The sequence below is a fragment of the Vanacampus margaritifer genome, chromosome 17, assembly GCF_051991255.1.
Source record: "Vanacampus margaritifer isolate UIUO_Vmar chromosome 17, RoL_Vmar_1.0, whole genome shotgun sequence".
Lineage (NCBI taxonomy): Eukaryota > Metazoa > Chordata > Actinopteri > Syngnathiformes > Syngnathidae > Vanacampus > Vanacampus margaritifer.
The window spans coordinates 18,873,558-18,891,464 of record NC_135448.1 but is presented as its reverse complement, the minus strand read 5'-3'; the positions used below and the strand labels follow the sequence as shown (position 1 = coordinate 18,891,464).

General features: G+C 41.2%; 1 protein-coding gene across 3 annotated transcripts in view; it reads left to right on the top strand.

Moving 5' to 3' along the window:
• atp9b (ATPase phospholipid transporting 9B) overlaps window positions 1–17,359 on the top strand; it is a 28,227-nt gene extending 10,868 nt beyond the window's left edge. For 2 of the 3 annotated variants that reach the window (XM_077548879.1, XM_077548881.1), the window contains exons 10-28: window positions 1,739–1,814; window positions 3,192–3,268; window positions 6,549–6,709; window positions 6,783–6,925; window positions 7,343–7,455; window positions 8,236–8,469; window positions 10,133–10,294; window positions 11,227–11,316; window positions 11,804–11,887; window positions 11,958–12,128; window positions 12,210–12,308; window positions 12,565–12,799; window positions 13,441–13,505; window positions 13,587–13,742; window positions 13,814–13,878; window positions 14,125–14,291; window positions 15,732–15,935; window positions 16,061–16,093; window positions 16,650–17,359. In XM_077548879.1, the coding sequence (XP_077405005.1) occupies window positions 1,739–1,814; window positions 3,192–3,268; window positions 6,549–6,709; window positions 6,783–6,925; window positions 7,343–7,455; window positions 8,236–8,469; window positions 10,133–10,294; window positions 11,227–11,316; window positions 11,804–11,887; window positions 11,958–12,128; window positions 12,210–12,308; window positions 12,565–12,799; window positions 13,441–13,505; window positions 13,587–13,742; window positions 13,814–13,878; window positions 14,125–14,291; window positions 15,732–15,935; window positions 16,061–16,093; window positions 16,650–16,786 (2,472 nt within the window). In that variant the 3' untranslated portion in view covers window positions 16,787–17,359. The remainder of the gene's footprint in view (window positions 1–1,738; window positions 1,815–3,191; window positions 3,269–6,548; window positions 6,710–6,782; window positions 6,926–7,342; window positions 7,456–8,235; window positions 8,470–10,132; window positions 10,295–11,226; window positions 11,317–11,803; window positions 11,888–11,957; window positions 12,129–12,209; window positions 12,309–12,564; window positions 12,800–13,440; window positions 13,506–13,586; window positions 13,743–13,813; window positions 13,879–14,124; window positions 14,292–15,731; window positions 15,936–16,060; window positions 16,094–16,649) is intronic. The other variant, XM_077548880.1, reaches the window with a different exon arrangement.
• The last annotated feature ends 548 nt before the right edge of the window (window positions 17,360–17,907 follow it).

Here is a 17,907-nt window from a genome sequence, read left to right as displayed (position 1 = left end):
TCCTCCACTCATTCATCCTCCACGGCCTTCCTTTGCATATCGTGTGCTTTGAGTCAGAGCAGGATGGAGGGGAGGGAGGGAAGGAGAAAAAAAAAAAGGGTTCCCACAGACCCGCAGCAAATGAACTTACCTATTTATGAAGGCTTCTTTTTTTTTTTTTTGTCTTCCTCATCCTAGACTTTATGGAGACGCGGCGAGGCGATGACAATGTCAGAGCGGTCAAGCGTTGGGCCGCCCGCCATTTATTTTTCATGCACTTCTTCACCACTTTGTGACGATTGACAGGATGTGGCTGCTTGGGTGTCATAATTATTATATCAGGCCCCGACATTGGAGATGAAAGCGGAGCTTGCACTCACCGCTCCGGACCAAACCATTTGGCGTTATTTAAGAGAGCGGCAGTGAAACGAGAGCCACGCACGCACATACACACTCACAAGGGCCTTATTTATCTGTGAAATCTCACCAACGTGACCTTGCTGTGCTTTTTTTTTTTTTTTTGCTTCATGTGAAAGGAGGCCTGTAGTACAGTATTGATTTAAAAAAAAAAAAAAAAAAAAAAAAGTGCTACTGTATACGGCTAACATGTCAACTGCTTGTTTGAAATGAAGTCTTATCACAATGGAAACAACCTGTGGTCCTATAATTGTCACACATTTTCACATATAGTAAATCCAAGTAGTCAATTTAGTAGTAGTTGCCCATTGAAATGAATGAAAATACGATTAACTTATTTGCTCCCAAAAACGTAAAAATATGTTCTATTTTAAATATTATAATGGTCCCAAAAATGTATTTATAATTTTTTTTTAATGCTAGCGCATACAGAAGTCTTTGATGCAGCCTCTGAACTGAAGAGAACGCTTGAAGCAATGGTAGTTATAACCAAAACGGCCAGTAGGTGGCAGCAGAGTATAAGATCAACCCGGGCCATGTTGCAACAAGCTCTTTTCCCCAGTGTTTTCAACAGGTTTGTGAATAATGCTGAAACTTAGCTATATTCTAATGCTAATTACTGCAAAGAGGAAACCGATAGAAATATACTTTTTTTTCTTGATGAAAGAAGAGACTCTGATCTTTTTTTTTGGTAGGGTCCATGTTTTTTTTTGCAATGGTACACAATATTCTGTAGGCCTTGCAAAATCAGTCCAAATCCAGTAAAACAGCTAGGAGCGAAGGGGATTGCTTCAGTGAAAATGGCTGCGAGTGAATGAGTTAATCAACTATTTTTACGCTAATTAGCCTCTCAAAAACAGCCAACAATGTCACAATGTAAAGAATTCAACCGTTTTTGCCACCTATTTGCTTCAATTCAATGGACCCTGTGCTGCTCCGTCTGCTGTGTGTCTTGGCCACTTGGGGGCAGTATTCTACAAACGTAAAAGACACGCATGAAGAAGAGTTTCACAACCGACTCTGCAAGCTACAGTAATATGTGGTTGTTTAAAATATACAACTGGACAAAACTTACAAGTTGGGTCACTTGTATCTCAAGGTGTCACTTTCTTTTTCTTCTACGATGTATGTCTTCTTTATTGCTGAGACCTCATGACCGCATCTTGTGGAAACCGTTTAATTCTGTTATCAAACTCTTAAAAGGAAGAATTTGAGAGCCTTTGCCTTTCCAAAAAAAACGTTTGTTTGTTTTTTTCAACTTCCTCTGCATTGCCAATCCGTTCCATCCATATGATGACTTTGTGACGTGACTGTGATTTGTCCCGTTTCAATCCCCAAACAGGAGGATGCAGATCACCAAGTGCACGAGAGCCTGAGTATCGAAAACACGCTGTGGGCCAGCACGGTGGTGGCCTCGGGTGAGCAAGTTTTCTGCGTCCCCAGCTGAAGTCCCCGATGTCAGTTGAGAGCGTTTGCGACTCCCTCGCTCGCTCGCCATTGATTTGTGGTGACCTCCCCCTCTAACCACACTAGCCCCCCCCCCCCCACTCTACAATGCTCTGACCTTGACCAGAAGAACAAACACTGAGGCCTTAACTTACTGAATGAGCTCTTGCGTCATTGTTGTTGACGCAAAAAGCTTCTCCGTGGGCATCTTGGGATGTCCACGTAGAAGTTGTCTCTTTGTGCCGTATCGATACACAATATTGGGACGTGTCATTTGATGTCAAATTAAGACCAAGTTGATGTGAATGCCACTTTTCTTTATAAGAATAGAATAAGACATACATGCAATATATTGGGATTAGGCATATCGGCCAGGCCGATATTTTGTATTTTGACAAATATCGGTATCGGCCTTTTCAAAAAAAATTATGGCTGATAATAAATCCATATCAAACTGTTGACCTCAAGTTAGCTTTATAAGAGATGCTGCTGACCCTAGAAACTCTCTGCATCTTTTTTTTTTTTTAAAGTAAAACAAAGATACCTGAAAGTTTAACATTTTAGTTATTTTGGATTTAATTATTGTAGAAAACTTTGACATTTACTTGATGAGGTTTTCATTTAGTTTTTAAGACATACTTATGACCCTGGGAGCTCCCTGAAGTTTTTCTTAGAATTTTAAAACTTATATGAAAATTGTCTTAACATAAAAAATAATAATGAAAAAAAAAATCATTTTAAAAGTTGTTCAACAAACATGCTTTGAAGCATTCCAACAAAGAGTTGGAATTAATATTTAAAACAAATTATGCCAATATTTTTTCCTTTTGAATATAGTCTCCTTGACTAGTAATTATTGGTATCGGCCCTAAAAATACACATATCGGTCTATCTCTAATTAGGATAAGTGTGACAAAAATATGGTGCAATTATTTTTCCTATTTAGTGCAAAAGAAAAAATCATTTTGAGAGAATTTTATCACCTCTCCAAATCGTTTTCTTTTCTCTTTTTTTTTTTGCCTTAAACTCCCGCGGCCTCATTTAATATTCATGAGCTTTTAGTCCGCTGTTATAAGGCCACCGTAATGAATTGGCGAGTGAAGATGGCGGCGTATCGATTGGGCTTTATGAGTTCCCGCGCGGCAATCGCGTGAGGGCGCCCCAACGTATTAAAACGCCTGACTTGAGTGACAACAAGGCGCAACAACGCTTCTCGCCGGCCTTATTGCGTTTCCTCCCGTGCACTTCATCTTGCCAAGGTGTGTTTGTGTGTGTGTGTGTGTGTGTGTGTGTGTGTGTGTGTGGCAGTAAGCTAATGAGCAGCATTACTCGTCTTGTTTATCTGGCAGGCACCGTGATCGGGGTGGTGATCTACACCGGCAAGGAGACCCGCAGTGTACTCAACACGTCTGATGCCAAAAACAAGGTGACTGGCAACAATTATTTATTTACAGATAACTTCGAATATTATTGCCCAAGAGATTACACCAAATCACAGAATCAATCACTCCCCCGCATGCAAGGTGTTTTTTTTTTTTGTTTTTTTGGTAACCTTGACTTTCTTGATAAAGCTTCTCTCGTCAATGGGGGAAAAGGTCAGCACCGTTGGCTAATTACCCAAAAGGGAAATTAACTAAGAGGAGGATTTAAATGACTTTTTTTTTTTTTTTTTCTGGCGAGGAGTTAATCCGGCACAATCCCCCGTCGGCTGTTTTGTTCCCAGAGATTGATGAAAATGATTTTACAAGACTGAAGTTTGGAACACTCGTGTTTATGATTTGAGCGCTCTGTGTCGTATCCGCAGCTGTGAGAGGCTGGATTTACGCTGCGTGGTTTAAGTGACATCATTCCTCTTCCAAAGTGGATAAAAAAAAAATCTGATACGTATCCGATATCTGCCGGTGTGATTGCAACGTAAATACATACAACGGTGACGTATACAGTGGATATAAAAAGTCTACACACCCCTATTCAAATGCCACCAAACAAAAATGAAACCAAGATAAAGCATTTCAAGACTTTTTCACCATTAATGACCTTTAACCTACACAACTTAATTGGGGGAGAAAAAGTGACGAGAAGTAAATTATAAATGTAATATAACTATCAAAAGTGTTCACACCCTCATATCTGTTGCTGTGGCTGTGTTCAAAATGAACCAATCACATTCAAACTCCTCTTAAATGGAGTCGGCACACAACTACCACCATTGTACAAGTGCCTTTTTAACCCCAACTGGAGTTATTCTGTTCTAGTAGGCTTTTCCTGACATTGTGTGGCGGCTGATAAATAAGAAAAATAATTGCCAGCGCCGACCTGCATCACCTCAACCCTGCTGTTTTGTGGACGCTGGCTCCTGTCTGAGAGAAATCCAATATATCAAGGGGATGATGTCACAAGTGCCGATGCGGCGAGCGGAGATTGCGGGGCGTAAAAGTCGATGAAGTCGCGCTCGGCAATGTATTTGGCCTCAAATAATGGAGGCGGGACAATGATCTGCCTGACAGGATGCCGGATGACGATTGTCTCTTTGTGCGTGATGGTCGGACGTGGCCTCTCGGAACATTGTCGCCATGTCACACGCACACACAAAAATGTCATTGGGGCAAGCCAGGAATCAATGTTGGTTAATTCCGGCAAAGCATCTCAAGCTAAAAGCAATATTCGCCATTTTGACCAAACAGACAGCTCAAATAAAACCGTTGTCAAATGAAGCACTAAAGATAGAAGAATGTAGAGGTAGTAAAAGTAGCTCGGGGGAGGGGGGGATTGCAAGTACTGAATCGACCCTTTAATTAAGTAGAACAAAAAAATATATATACTGCAATATTATTATATTGTTTAATTAATAATTTGGCAGAAGAGCAGTTAAAAAAAAATGAAAGTACAGATACTTGTGTTGAAATGTAAGAACTAAAAATAATTTGTACTTTGTTACTTCCAATCACAAATGACCAAAAATAAATGGGAACAATACCAGTACTTGAGGAGCACCAATTTCACATGCTCGTTTACCCGCAAAGGCCCAACAAATCATTCCTCTTAATAGCATGGAGACGACTGAAGTGAAATACGTTCTTTCATTCACTGATCACATCTTTAAGGTTGAGGTAATTGAGCGCTTTCCCTTCACGACCCCCCTCCTCCCACCTCGAACCCGCCTTGACTGGCTGCATAATGACTTCATCCGATCCCCGGCCGGGCCTGGAGAACGTAGAGCGGCCATTGTTCTGCTTAAAAGGGGATCCTTTTGCTTTTCAGCTGTGCGCTCTGTCTTAATTTTTCTTCATTTTAATCCCACCGTGCCCCGCACCCGCACCCGCACTCGCACCCCCGCCTCCCCCTTTTCTATTTTTCTCAATAGCTCAAGCATGAACCTTGTAGCTGGGGCACCCGCCCACCCCGCGCTGGGCTACTGTGAGTTTGAACATCCACTGATAAATCAGTCACAGCGCTCTCCCCGGCCGTCCGCGCCGGTCCTCGGGGGGGAAATGCGCTTGGTGGGGGTCCCGTAGCGCTGGAGGAATTCTCCTTCTCCTCCCTCTCTGCCTGCTTCCTATTCATCGCAGCTCCTTGAGCGCATGGAAATGTTATGTTGGTGTTTTTTTTTTTTTTTTTTGTCCGTGCACTGCGTCACATGAAAGCCTTCTGTGTACACGGCCAAAAATGGGTCGGGCGGCTTCTTTTATTTGACATCTTTTTCCCACATGCTCCATTGGCTGTGAGACGCACTTGAAAAATAAAAGACAACTTTGACCCCCGCTACTCCTCATCCCCCTTTTTTGTGCTCCCTTTTCTCCCCAGAACCATCTCAATATGGGAACTCCTTTGACCCCTGATCGTATTCAATGGGGACAATGTAGTTTGTTAAAAAAAAAAAATAAAATGCCACCAATAACCTCGTTTATGTCGTACACGTCGATTTACATGACAAAAGCCAGCAGCTCAGAAGGTCTTTCATTGGTTGTCTTTTGGAAATAATACAGAAAGTCTTCTTTTTTTTTTTTTTAGATGACTTCCTTATTTTTGATATATAAATCAAGCTATTTGCGAAATGTGAAATGTGATACAAAATACAATCCAAATCATCACCCTCTTAAAATAATTGTCTAAGTTGTTTTTTTTTTTTTGTACAAAATAATTTTTTTGCCTAAATCATCTCCTCATAATGCAAATGATAAATTTTTTTGTGTTTCCTGCAAAATATGAACAATACGACAGTGTAATAGGGCCACGTATAATTCTTATTTTTTTTTTAGAGGGTGGGGCAATAGTCAGAGAAAAAAAACTCAAATTTGCCACTTTATAAAGTCATGAATTTGGCACTTTATAAACTCACAAATTTACCCCAAAAATTCTCGCAAATTTGACATTTTATGAAGTCGCAAATTTCCGACTTTATAAAGATTTTTTTTCTCGGAATAGTACCCCCCTCTGAGAAAAAAAAAACATATATACGACGTCGTATAAAAATGATTATTTTAAGAAGGTGTTGATATTTTGAATGAAAATCATAACACGTTGTGTGTAACGTGCAATGCAAAAACACGCTAATGTGTTTTGAGACATAATGAGCCAAGCAAGATTATTATAATCCTGTTTTTGGTTTAATGTCCTGTCTGACTTTTGTTTATTTCCAAATGCAAAAAACCAAACCTCTCATAATTGTTTCCTGTCCAGTCATTTTTTTCCTTTTGTTTTTGCAGGTGGGCCTACTGGACCTGGAACTGAACCGGCTCACCAAGGCCCTGTTCTTGGCCCAATTGGTTCTGGCCATCGTCATGGAGGCCCTGCACGGCTTCGTGGGCCTGTGGTTCTGCAACCTGTTCCGCTTTGTTGTGCTCTTCTCCTACATCATCCCCATAAGGTACCTCAGAGAAAGCGCTCGCATGTAAATTGAAATCAGCTACGTTAGCCGCTTCGTTGACCTTCCGGCGCAGCCTGCGAGTGAATCTGGACATGGGCAAGGCGGCGTACGGCTGGATTATCATGAAAGACGAGAACATCCCCGGCACGGTGGTGAGGACCAGCACCATCCCGGAAGAACTGGGCCGGCTGGTCTACCTGCTGACGGACAAAACAGGCGAGGCTCTTTTTGCATCACCTCTTAGCGGATGTCAAGGTGATAAATTCACACGGCCCTCTTTTGTCTCAACCCGCTGAACAGGGTGGGAATGGATTTGGTTTTAGTGCGTATTTATCCTGGTTGATGGTTAATAGAATGAGGAGTAATCAATCAGAAGGAACTGGTTAAACCCTGCGGCATGTTCTGGCAGCAGCGTCCTCGTTTTTGCCATTTTGACATTTACTCCGTTTGGGCGCGTTAATTAGAGAGGACAAACTGTCTGTATTGGCAATGAGATTAGGGCGGGATGTGGGTCATGTCATCTATTGTGATCTATTTTTTGTTCTCTGCGTCTTTTTTTTACCCCAATTTTCTCTGCTGCAGGTTGAAAATGTCCCAATACTTCTGTTCATATAGTGTCAATTTGATTGGCAGGCACTTTAACGCAAAACGAGATGATCTTCAAGCGGCTGCACTTGGGCACCGTGTCCTATGGTACCGACACCATGGATGAGATCCAGAGCCACATCATCCAGTCCTATGCTCAGGTCAGCCCTGTGAAGTTGGATTGTGTCATCCAAATAAAAAAGTCATAATCTTACGATTAATAGTTTCCTTTTTAGAAAAAAAAAGCTGAATTCGTATGACAGCAAAATTTTGTTTTTTTGGGGGGGTATATTTTCAAGATGATGCTATTCTTTGTCATGGACGGCTGTAGATGTTAAAGATCCATTTGAAATCATTTGATCCCAAAAATGTTCAATTTTAATATTGCTATGGTCCCAACAACGTATTTATACGTTGTTGTTTGAATGCTAGAGAATACAGAAAGCTTTAATGCAGCCTCTGAACTGAAGAGGTCACTTAAAACAATGGTAGTTATTACAAAAAAAAAACTGCCAGCAGGTGGCAGCAGAGTATAAGGGATCAACCAGGGCCATGTTGCAAAAAGTTCTTTCCCCCACATAATGATGAAACTTACCGGTAGCCTTTTCTAATCCTACTTGCTGCAAAACGGAAACGGATACAAATATACTGGTTTTCCTGATAAAAGAAGAGACTCTAATCTTTCTTTTGGTAGGGTCCATGTTTTTATAGCAATGGAACACAATATTCTGTGGGCCTTGCAAAATCAGTCCTAATCCAGCCGGCAGCGAAAGGGGATTGCTTCAGTCGAAATGGCTGGGAGTGAATGATTTTATATGGATGGATATTAAAATTAAAAAATAGACTAATTGTCTGCTTTATTTAAAAAAAAAAATTTTTCCTATTCGTATCATGATGATGTCAGCATTGAGTCCAAAGGAATCCCCGTCATTTCCTGCCAGGCCTCCTCCAGCAGCAGCGCCGGCGACTCCGCCACGGCGTCCCAGAAATCCCAGACCCCGGGCCCCAGAATCCGCAAAAGCGTGAGCAGTCGCACCCACGAGGCGGTGAAGGCCATCGCCCTGTGCCACAACGTCACGCCGGTCTACGAGTCCAGTAGCGATGCGGAGACGCCGGAGGCCGACCAGGACTTCAGCGACGACAACCGCACCTACCAGGCCTCCAGTCCTGACGAGGTGACCACCACACCCCCCCAAACCGCAATTCCTTTTGTTAATGTCTTTCCAGTGATCTAAATAACGTCAGTTTGTCAGTTTACGAGAACACAGGCGGAGGTTGTGAAGCTCCCGGAGGAGGTGAAGCTATTTAAAAGTCTCTATGGGCCCTTTTGAGAATTTATGATCTGAAACAGAAAACAATCCCCAAAGGCATCCTGGAGTGCGGTTCGAGTTTGTTGTTCGGATTCAAATGAACATATTCATGGAACGTGTATCCAATGAGGGAGCATTTTTTCGAAATGAAACTTAGCCACTTGGTATCCACAGAAGAAGATAAAGAATGTATTTACAAAAAATGTTTGGGACAGACTTGAATAAATTGATCAAATGTTAACGCTAAATCACAAAGACGAGCAATCAGAAAGTAGTTGAAAGTAAAGTCACATCTCCCACCATTTCCGCCTGTCCCGGCTAATTTATATATTTATTTACTTCCCCTCACCCACTACCACAGCATCCCAAATTCATTGACTCGCTTGGATTGATCAATATTTAATTTACTCTCAGAGGTGACAAGACCTCTCACCCCCCCCCCCCTTCTTCCTTTGTCTTTTGTTCTGTGACTCCCTTGTGGATTTTTGTGTGCTTCCCCCCCCCCCCCCCCTCCACCACCCACCTCCCCCACGGTCATTGAACGCAGCATCGCCTCTTAATGATCAAATGGACTCCGGGACTGGAGCGGTTATAAAACAAATGTAATTATTTTTTATTAATTACTCCTCCCTACCTTACCTTTTCGGCCAAATAAAACTTCTGCATGAATAAAATATTATTTTCGTAGCAATATGACTTTTTTTTCTTTTTTTTTTTCTACTTTCTAAAAATCTGCTACTTTATCTTTTAGGGGTTCACCTGTTATGTTCAACTGGCATTAGTATTCGGGGGTCCTTGGAAAAAAAATTCCTGACTCCAAAAGATTTGAAAAACCCTTAGTCTAATGTAAGCATTTAAATCAGATTAGATGCAAAGTGTCAAGATAAATTAGATGGAATAACTTTTAGGGTGTGTAGTGTGAGGATGCATGTGTGCAGCTATGCATACACACTGGATAATGATTCACATGTGTTGAGTAAAAAAAAAAAAAAAAAAAATCCAGCTCAAAGGGTGGGGGGGAGTTCCTGGGTGTGCGTTGAGAGAGGAGGGATGGATGACTGGGTATTAACAGGAAGTCCCAATTTGTAGGTCGGAGTATAATAACAACCTTTGAGTGAACAAAATTGAAAATGAAGCCATTGAGGGTTGTCGTGTGCAGCTGAACGCTCGCTGGAGGGGTTTGAGGGGGCTCGCAGTTCCTGCTGAGGGGAGATAGAGGATGGGGCGGGGAACAGGAAAACGCTTATCTGGCGGCTCAATGAGATCCGATGGACATCCCATAATGCTCTGATGTCTCAGCATGGAGTGCTTTTGTCTCGATATTTTACTGATGTGACTCAAATGGAACGTACAGCAACTAAAACTTTACAAAAAAAAAAAATCTTAACATTGTTTACCTACTAGTGTAAAAAAACAAAAAGTTGGCTCACTATTTAACAAGCATTCGGTCCGTCTCACGTCAGTTTATGACGTCATAAAAAGGGAACAAACTTCCGAATGAGCTGACAAGGCAATTGCGTGCCCACAGGTGGCGCTGGTGCAGTGGACCGAGAGTGTGGGTCTCACCCTGGTCAACCGAGACCTGGCCTCCCTGCAGCTCAAGACGCCCGCCGGGCAGATCCTGTCCTTCAACATCCTGCAGATCTTCCCCTTCACCTCGGAGAGCAAGCGCATGGGCATCATTGTCCGGGTCAGACACGTTTTCATTACCAAACACGCAATCGGGGAAGTTGCTATTGGACTTTTTGTTCATGTCATATCGTCGCTGCTATGTGAAAAAACACTTTTTGTCTTCATTTATTTTTTCCATTTTTATGTTTTTGGGATCAAACTGAATGCCGACATCCCAATTTTTTTTTTTTAAAAGACAAAAATGGACATAAGTGTTTTCCACATACCATGTCCATTTTTGTCTTTAAAAAAAAAATATATATATATAAATATTTTTTTTTACATGATTAGGATGTCTGCGTTCAGTTTCAATCCCAAAAACTTGTGTAAAAAAAAAACATGTACAAAAAAAAAGACAAAAGTATTTTTCACATAGCAACGATATACTCTTATGCAGCAATATAAATAACACTTCTCTATACTATAATCATGTTCAATCGCTCATTTTATTATCCTGTCATTGGTTGTGGAAATTGAACTTATCTTTGTGGCTGACTGGCTTTCTGGTTATTCATTTTTAACAAAACAGGAACACGCCTATGTGAATATATCTAACCAATGTTTTTAAATTTGTACAATATTATATAAATTATATCGATTGAGCATTAATTTTGAATTGACCATATTTGGAGATATGAGCTTTCTGCCGAACAGCAAAAAAACATGGGATTCGGTAAAAATGTTATAAAAATATTTTTTTAATAATTATGAATATTTTATATAATTACATATTGTATATTATATGTAATTATATATTTTTATATTTATTGTGTATTTTTTTTTAATACATACAAAGATCATGAAAAATCTGCATAAATGATTTTATTTTTTAAATAAACGATTTTGCATCAAATAAAAAAAGTAAAATAACCAAATGTATGTTTTTATTTGCTTGGTAATAGTTTCCCCTCTTTATCTGAAGGTTGACTAAGTCTTTTTTTTTTCATCCAGGAGTCAACAGGCGACATCACATTCTACATGAAGGGTGCCGACGTGGCCATGGCGAGCATCGTCCAGTACAACGACTGGCTGGAAGAGGAGGTAACCGTTCCTAGAAAAAAATCTCAGACCCAGCGAATGCATGAAAACGGCATAAATGTCACATCAAAAAATGTCCGATTTGATTTCCATCCCGCCGTCGATATCATCTAATCAGGACGGTCATGGAGAGATGAACGGGCCGCGTCGGCGCCGGGTCGAAGGTCTATGTTCATCATAATCATATTGGCATTATTGAGTCGTTTACCACCGGGGGCGGCTTTTGATTTAATTAGTGACCCAGATAGTGAGTAATTACAGTTTGTCATATTCTCAAACAACAATTGCTAACGATGCCGCCGTCGGGCGTGCTCGTCAATAACCAATTAAGGCCTCATATCAAAAAATGAAGCCGCATCCGTCTCCTTTTGTTTTACCGGCGGCCATTTTATTGCGCGTTGGGAACAATAGTGCTAATCGCCTTTACAGTATGTTGATTGACTTGAGTCTGAAATAACAAGTTCAACATTGTTGTTTGTTTCCTGTCAAGTGTGGCAACATGGCCAGAGAAGGCCTGAGAACGTTGGTGGTGGCCAAGAAGTCGCTGTCCGAGGAGCAATATCAGGACTTTGAGGTGCAAGTCTACTGTTGGTGGCGCGTTCCCATCGGGCCCGTAAGCTGACTTGTGCCGACTTGTGCCGCAGAGCCGCTACAACCAGGCCAAGCTGAGCATCCACGACCGCACCCTTAAAGTGGCGGCGGTGTTGGAGAGCCTGGAGAGGGAGATGGAGCTCCTCTGCCTGACCGGCGTGGAGGACCAGCTGCAGGCCGACGTCCGGCCCACGCTGGAGCTGCTCAGGAATGCTGGCATCAAGGTCGAGTCAGGAGGGAGTCAAAAATGGTGGGCAATTGCAATGGAATGAGAAGTATCTTTTTTTATTTATTTGTTTGTTTAGATCTGGATGTTGACCGGGGACAAGCTGGAAACGGCCACATGCATCGCCAAAAGCTCTCATTTGGTCTCTAGAAACCAGGAGATTCATGTTTTTCGACCGGTACGTCCTTTCATGACCCCTTTTCAAACATAAAAAGGGTTCACAAAGACATGCAGTACAATGGTGCCTTGACTTTAAGAGTTTAATTTTTGTTGAATTCCAAATCAACTTGACCCATTGAAATGAATGAAAATGTCATTAATTCGTTCCAGCCCTCCCCAAAAAACACATTTTGGTTTGATTAGATTTTTTCAAAGACCCTAACCTTTGGCAAGGACCGTAGTATATACACCTGCTTGTGCTTGTGGATGTTGAGGTGAGCAACCGAGGGGAGGCCCACTTGGAGCTCAACGCCTTCCACAGGAAGCACGACTGCGCCCTGGTGATCTCGGGCGACTCCCTGGAGTTGTGCCTGCGCTACTACGAGCACGAGTTTGTGGAGCTGGCGTGCCAGTGTCCCGCCGTGGTGTGCTGCCGCTGCTCGCCCACGCAGAAGGCCCAGATCGTCACGCTGCTCCAGCAGCACACCGCCAACAGGACCTGCGCCATCGGTGAGTAGCTTGGCACTCAAAGCTTATTCTTAGGGGTGTCGGGTGATTCCAATTTCAATCGTAATTAATTGCATGACTTCAATAGTAAAGTTTCTATTTTAAAGCTTGCTTAAAGCACTTGTAGTTATTACAAAAAAATGGCCAGCAGGTGGCAGCAGAGTATAAGAGATCAACCAGGACCATGTTTGTGAATATAGATGAAACTTAGCTATGCTCGAATGCTAATTGCTGCAAAACGGAAACAGATACAAATACACTTTTTTCCTGATGTAAGAAGAGATTCTAATCTTTCTTCTTTCTTCCATGTTTCATAGCAATAGAACACAATATTCTGTGGGCCTTGCAAAATCAGTCAAAATCCAGTAAAACCGCCGGGAGCGAAGGGGGTTGCTTCAGTGAAAATGGCTGAATGAGTTAACTCACGATTAATCGCAAATTTTATATCTGTTCTAAATGTACAATAAAATGCACAATTTTTTTTTTTTTTACGTTTTCAGACTCTTAACATAAAAGTGGAAAAATTGTTAAAGCAATAGAAATAAAACTCAAAATTAATGCACGAATTTTACTACTTCTTATTTTATTATGCATTTCTTCATACAGATTTGTTTATTCTTTGCGTATGATTTCATATGCGACAGGTGACGGTGGAAATGACGTCAGCATGATCCAGGCTGCCGACTGCGGGATTGGAATCGAAGGAAAGGTAAACATCATCTCGCACTTTTTTTTTTTTTTTTTTTTTTTGTTCTTTTTTCTGGATCTTATTTCGTGACTCGCAAAACAGGAAGGCAAGCAGGCGTCGCTGGCGGCCGACTTCTCCATCACGCAGTTCAAGCACATCGGCCGCCTCCTCATGGTGCACGGCAGGAACAGTTACAAGCGCTCGGCGGCACTGGGCCAGTTTGTTATGCACCGGGGAATGATCATCTCGGCCATGCAGGTGCGTTCCCGCTTTGCCCTCCTTTTCGTCTGACCGATGTGGTTTCATTTGACCGTTTTCTTCCCCGCCAGGCTGTCTTCTCATCCATATTCTACTTTGCTTCTGTTCCCTTGTACCAAGGATTCCTCATGGTTGGGTATGGCTTTATTTTCCAAATTTTACATGCATATTTACAGACAAGCAGTAAGTCAAGGCACCACTTTATTTCTTCTTGTAGGTCTTAATTACATTTCAATAGACGTCAGTGCTGACCGGAATTTTGTGGCGCTACATACTGAAGCCCTAAAAGCACTCGGGATCGCTTAAAAATGTGCAATCCTTTACTGTGGACTTATTTTTGGGGTGAAAATAACCCTTTGACCTTTGACCTTCCTGGATGCAGTTACGCCACCATCTACACCATGTTCCCGGTGTTCTCCCTGGTCCTGGATCAGGACGTGAAGCCGGAGATGGCGCTTCTCTACCCGGAGCTCTACAAGGACTTGACCAAGGGCCGCTCACTTTCTTTCAAGACCTTCCTCATCTGGGTTTTGGTCAGCGTGTATCAAGGTATCATGACATTTCTCATGTCCCGGCCACCGCCCCCCTTCTCGCCGTCAGACGTTCTGTTTCTCAGTGTCTTAAGTTTCCATCCGCCATCCACTGGTACAATGCGTGTAAAAGGATAGTTGTGTAATGGCTAAGCCGTGCAGCCAGTGGGAAAGGTCTGCGCTTCTGCTCAGGCATGACTTCCTGACAGCTCGGCCTTTTTTAATTAAAGGCCACGAGCGAGGGCGGGAGGGAGGTAGGGAGGGAGGGCGGCTGGATTCGAAGATGATATGAGCTCGTGGAGGGAAAATATGAAGGAGCAGACCGAGGCCATTTTTTTACAGAGGTTGACCCGCCGGAATGTCCTGCATGCAAAGCGATTATGCAATCAGGGAAGGCCGTTAGCTCCTTAAATGAAAAGTTAGCGACATACAGAAAGATTTTCACTTGAGATAAAGCCAAAATAAATCTGACATGAAAGTCCTTGTCGGCAGTAGTTGGCGCTATATTGCGGCAGTTTGGCACAACTTTGAATCGTCATCTGTGTCAGAAAGAAAGTTTTGGCATTGTATTAAATGACATTTATATTTCAATAGTGCTTTTAACTCATTTGCTCCCAAAAACGTATAAATGTGTTCTATTTTAAATGTTTTAAGTGTTCCAAAGACGTATGTATACTTTTTTTTTTTTTTTATGCTAGAGCATACAGAAGGCTTTGTTGCAGTCTCTCAACTGCAAAGAAGGGTTGAAGAAATTTTAGTTATTACACAAACGGCCAGTAGGTGGCAGCAGAGCAAAAGGGATCAACCAGGGCCGTGTTGAAAAAAAGCTCAATTACTCACAATTCTAAGTAGATTTGTGAATAATTATGAAACTTGCCTATATTCTAATGCTAATTGCTGCAAAACAGAAAAAGATGCACTGCAAAACAGAAAAAGATGCAAATTTACTTTATTTTTATTTTTATTTTCCTTTATCTTATTTAATATTTGGTCAATTTAGTATTTATGTAGTAGAGTAGTGTTTAAGCATCTTGTGCTTAATATTTTTTGTATTTTTGTTTTACTTTTCCCATCTTATCTTATCTTATATTTGATTTAGGATTCATAGTATTTAACTTTTTAATGTACTTTATGTGATGTCATTTTTTTTTAAATATTTTGTATACGGGTTCAATTTTATATGGTAGTTTTTCACAATTTATACTGTGTAGTATATTGTTCATTTATATTTATTTCATTTTGTACTCTTTCAGGTGTATTTTTTTTTATTTTAATTTATATTATCTTTCATTTCATAGTATTTTTTTTATATTTATAGTGTAGTTTTTAGTGTCCTTTTGTATTCAATATTTTCAGCATTTAAACTCATTTATTTTTTTATTTAATATTTATATAGTTAATTTCATTATTATATTTTCAAGATTATTTAGTATTGTATTGTTCCTGTGGCATCCACCAGGGGGCATCCTGATGTACGGCGCGCTGGTGCTGTTTGAATCGGAGTTCGTGCACGTGGTGGCCATCTCGTTCACGGCGCTCATCCTGACCGAGCTGCTGATGGTGGCGCTGACGGTGCGCACGTGGCACTGGCTCATGGTGGTCGCCGAGTTCCTCAGCCTGGGCTGCTACTTGGCCTCGCTCGCCTTCCTCAACGAGTACTTTGGTGAGAGAGACGCTACGTGTCCGCTGTGTGTGTGCGTGCGTGCGTGCGTGTGTCCGTGTATGCGTGTACTGTTGGCGTCCTAACTTTGCTGTGCTGCTCTTCTCTGGCTTGTGTGTGGGCCTCAGGCATAGGCAGGCTGTCCTTTGGAGCTTTTCTTGGTAGGTTGTCTCAAGTCTGTCATGTCGTCCGTTTTGTTGTGACGTTTGCATGGAATTCTTTCATTTGACTTCCGAGCATCTGTTTTGTTCTGCCGTCCATCCCGTACGTTTGTTTGACCGCCGCCATCGTGTGCAACTTCCTGTCTGATGTCAGTGGCACATTTGTTGAGTGGCTAAGTATGTTAAACAAAGCCAGTGTACTTCATTTTAGATGGGGCAAAAAATATTTAATTCTATATTTCTAAATTAATTTTTATAATTTGTATTTCATTATTGCAAAAAATATATATATACATGCACTTCAAATGCTTAACTAATTATTCATTTATTTTGTGTGATTTTTTTTTATTTTAAATACAATATCTATTTCACAAAATAACATTTGTGGATCATCTTTTTGCCTTGGCCAGCAGTAAAGTTCTTAGACGCAGTACTACTTGAATCCTCTAGGTGGCAGTCAAAGTTCAGTAACCTGCCTAATCACGCCTCTTGTCTTCTACGCTGTCCACTTAACTGTAGTTTGAGTGTATTTTTTTTTGTTTGTTTTTTTGGTCAGACTTGAGCTTCATCACCACGTGGCCTTTCCTGTGGAAGGTGTCGTCCATCACACTGGTCAGCTGCCTGCCACTCTACATCATCAAGTACCTCAAGCGAAAGTTCTCCCCATCCAGCTACGCCAAACTGGCCTCCTGAGACACGCGGAAGCCATCTTGTCACCATCTTCAATGCACTTTTTTTCCCCTTTTCGCCGCAATTCCTCGCCGCTGGATGTGGAGGTGAGTCAGCCACTGGAACAATCACATCAATTTTTTGTTTGTATTTTGGATTGACATCTTCTTGAGACTTTTTGGAATTACTTGAACTGAATGAGCACAAAAAAATGAAAAAGATCTTCTCAATTGTCACTTTTATACTTTTATATACATTCTTAAGTGTTATTTTTACTCAAAGTGCAATCAGGGTTGCCCGGAATGAGTTTTATGATTCGCGGCATCCCCGTTTGCATCTCTGCTCGCACATATCTTTTTTCAAGTGTTAAAAAAAAAAACATACCAGGCAATATGTAGAAAAAAGATGGAAAGTGGTTGTTATTGTTTTGTGAAACTTTCCAGAAAGTTCATTCGCGTGTCGGAATGTTGCGCTCTTTTGGAATGTTGTTGTTGTTGCTTTTTCCTAATGTCCCCTGCACTGCAAGTTCAAACTGCGTTGCTGCTAAATATGTTGTTTTTGCAATCAAGATTCAATAAAAAAAAAAAAATTACCTACTGAAAAGAGTCCTGGTTTTGAAGTTCTCGCTGCAGTGTTGACATTTGGCCATCTGATGGACACAACATAAAATATTTGACAGCTTCATTTTGACCAAATTTAGCAAGAGTATAATTTGAAAGAGGATGAGAGAAAAAAAAGCCTTATTTTCTGATGTGTACGCACAAAAATACATTATTAATATACATTTGAATGTGTTTTATTAGTTGACATGCTCTAATCTTAGCTGGTGCTAGCTGTCAAGAACAAAAGCAACAGACTTATTTCTTTCTAAGTCTAAAGAAAAAAACTAATTTAAAAAAAGAAAGGAAGCTAATGCAGAAACATTCAAGAATAAAACTGATAGAAACCTAACATTTAGACTGCACACAAACAACCTTCCATCTAAACGTAAATTTAAAAAAAGGTAGACAATATTGAGATTTTTGGTCACTCCCGACTTCCACTGAGGCTTGCAGTGTCATCTTTTGGCCCCTAGATGGAGACAAACACCAAATGTTTGCCTGGCACTTTTTTCTATTTATTTATTTTTTTAAATTTAAGCCTGG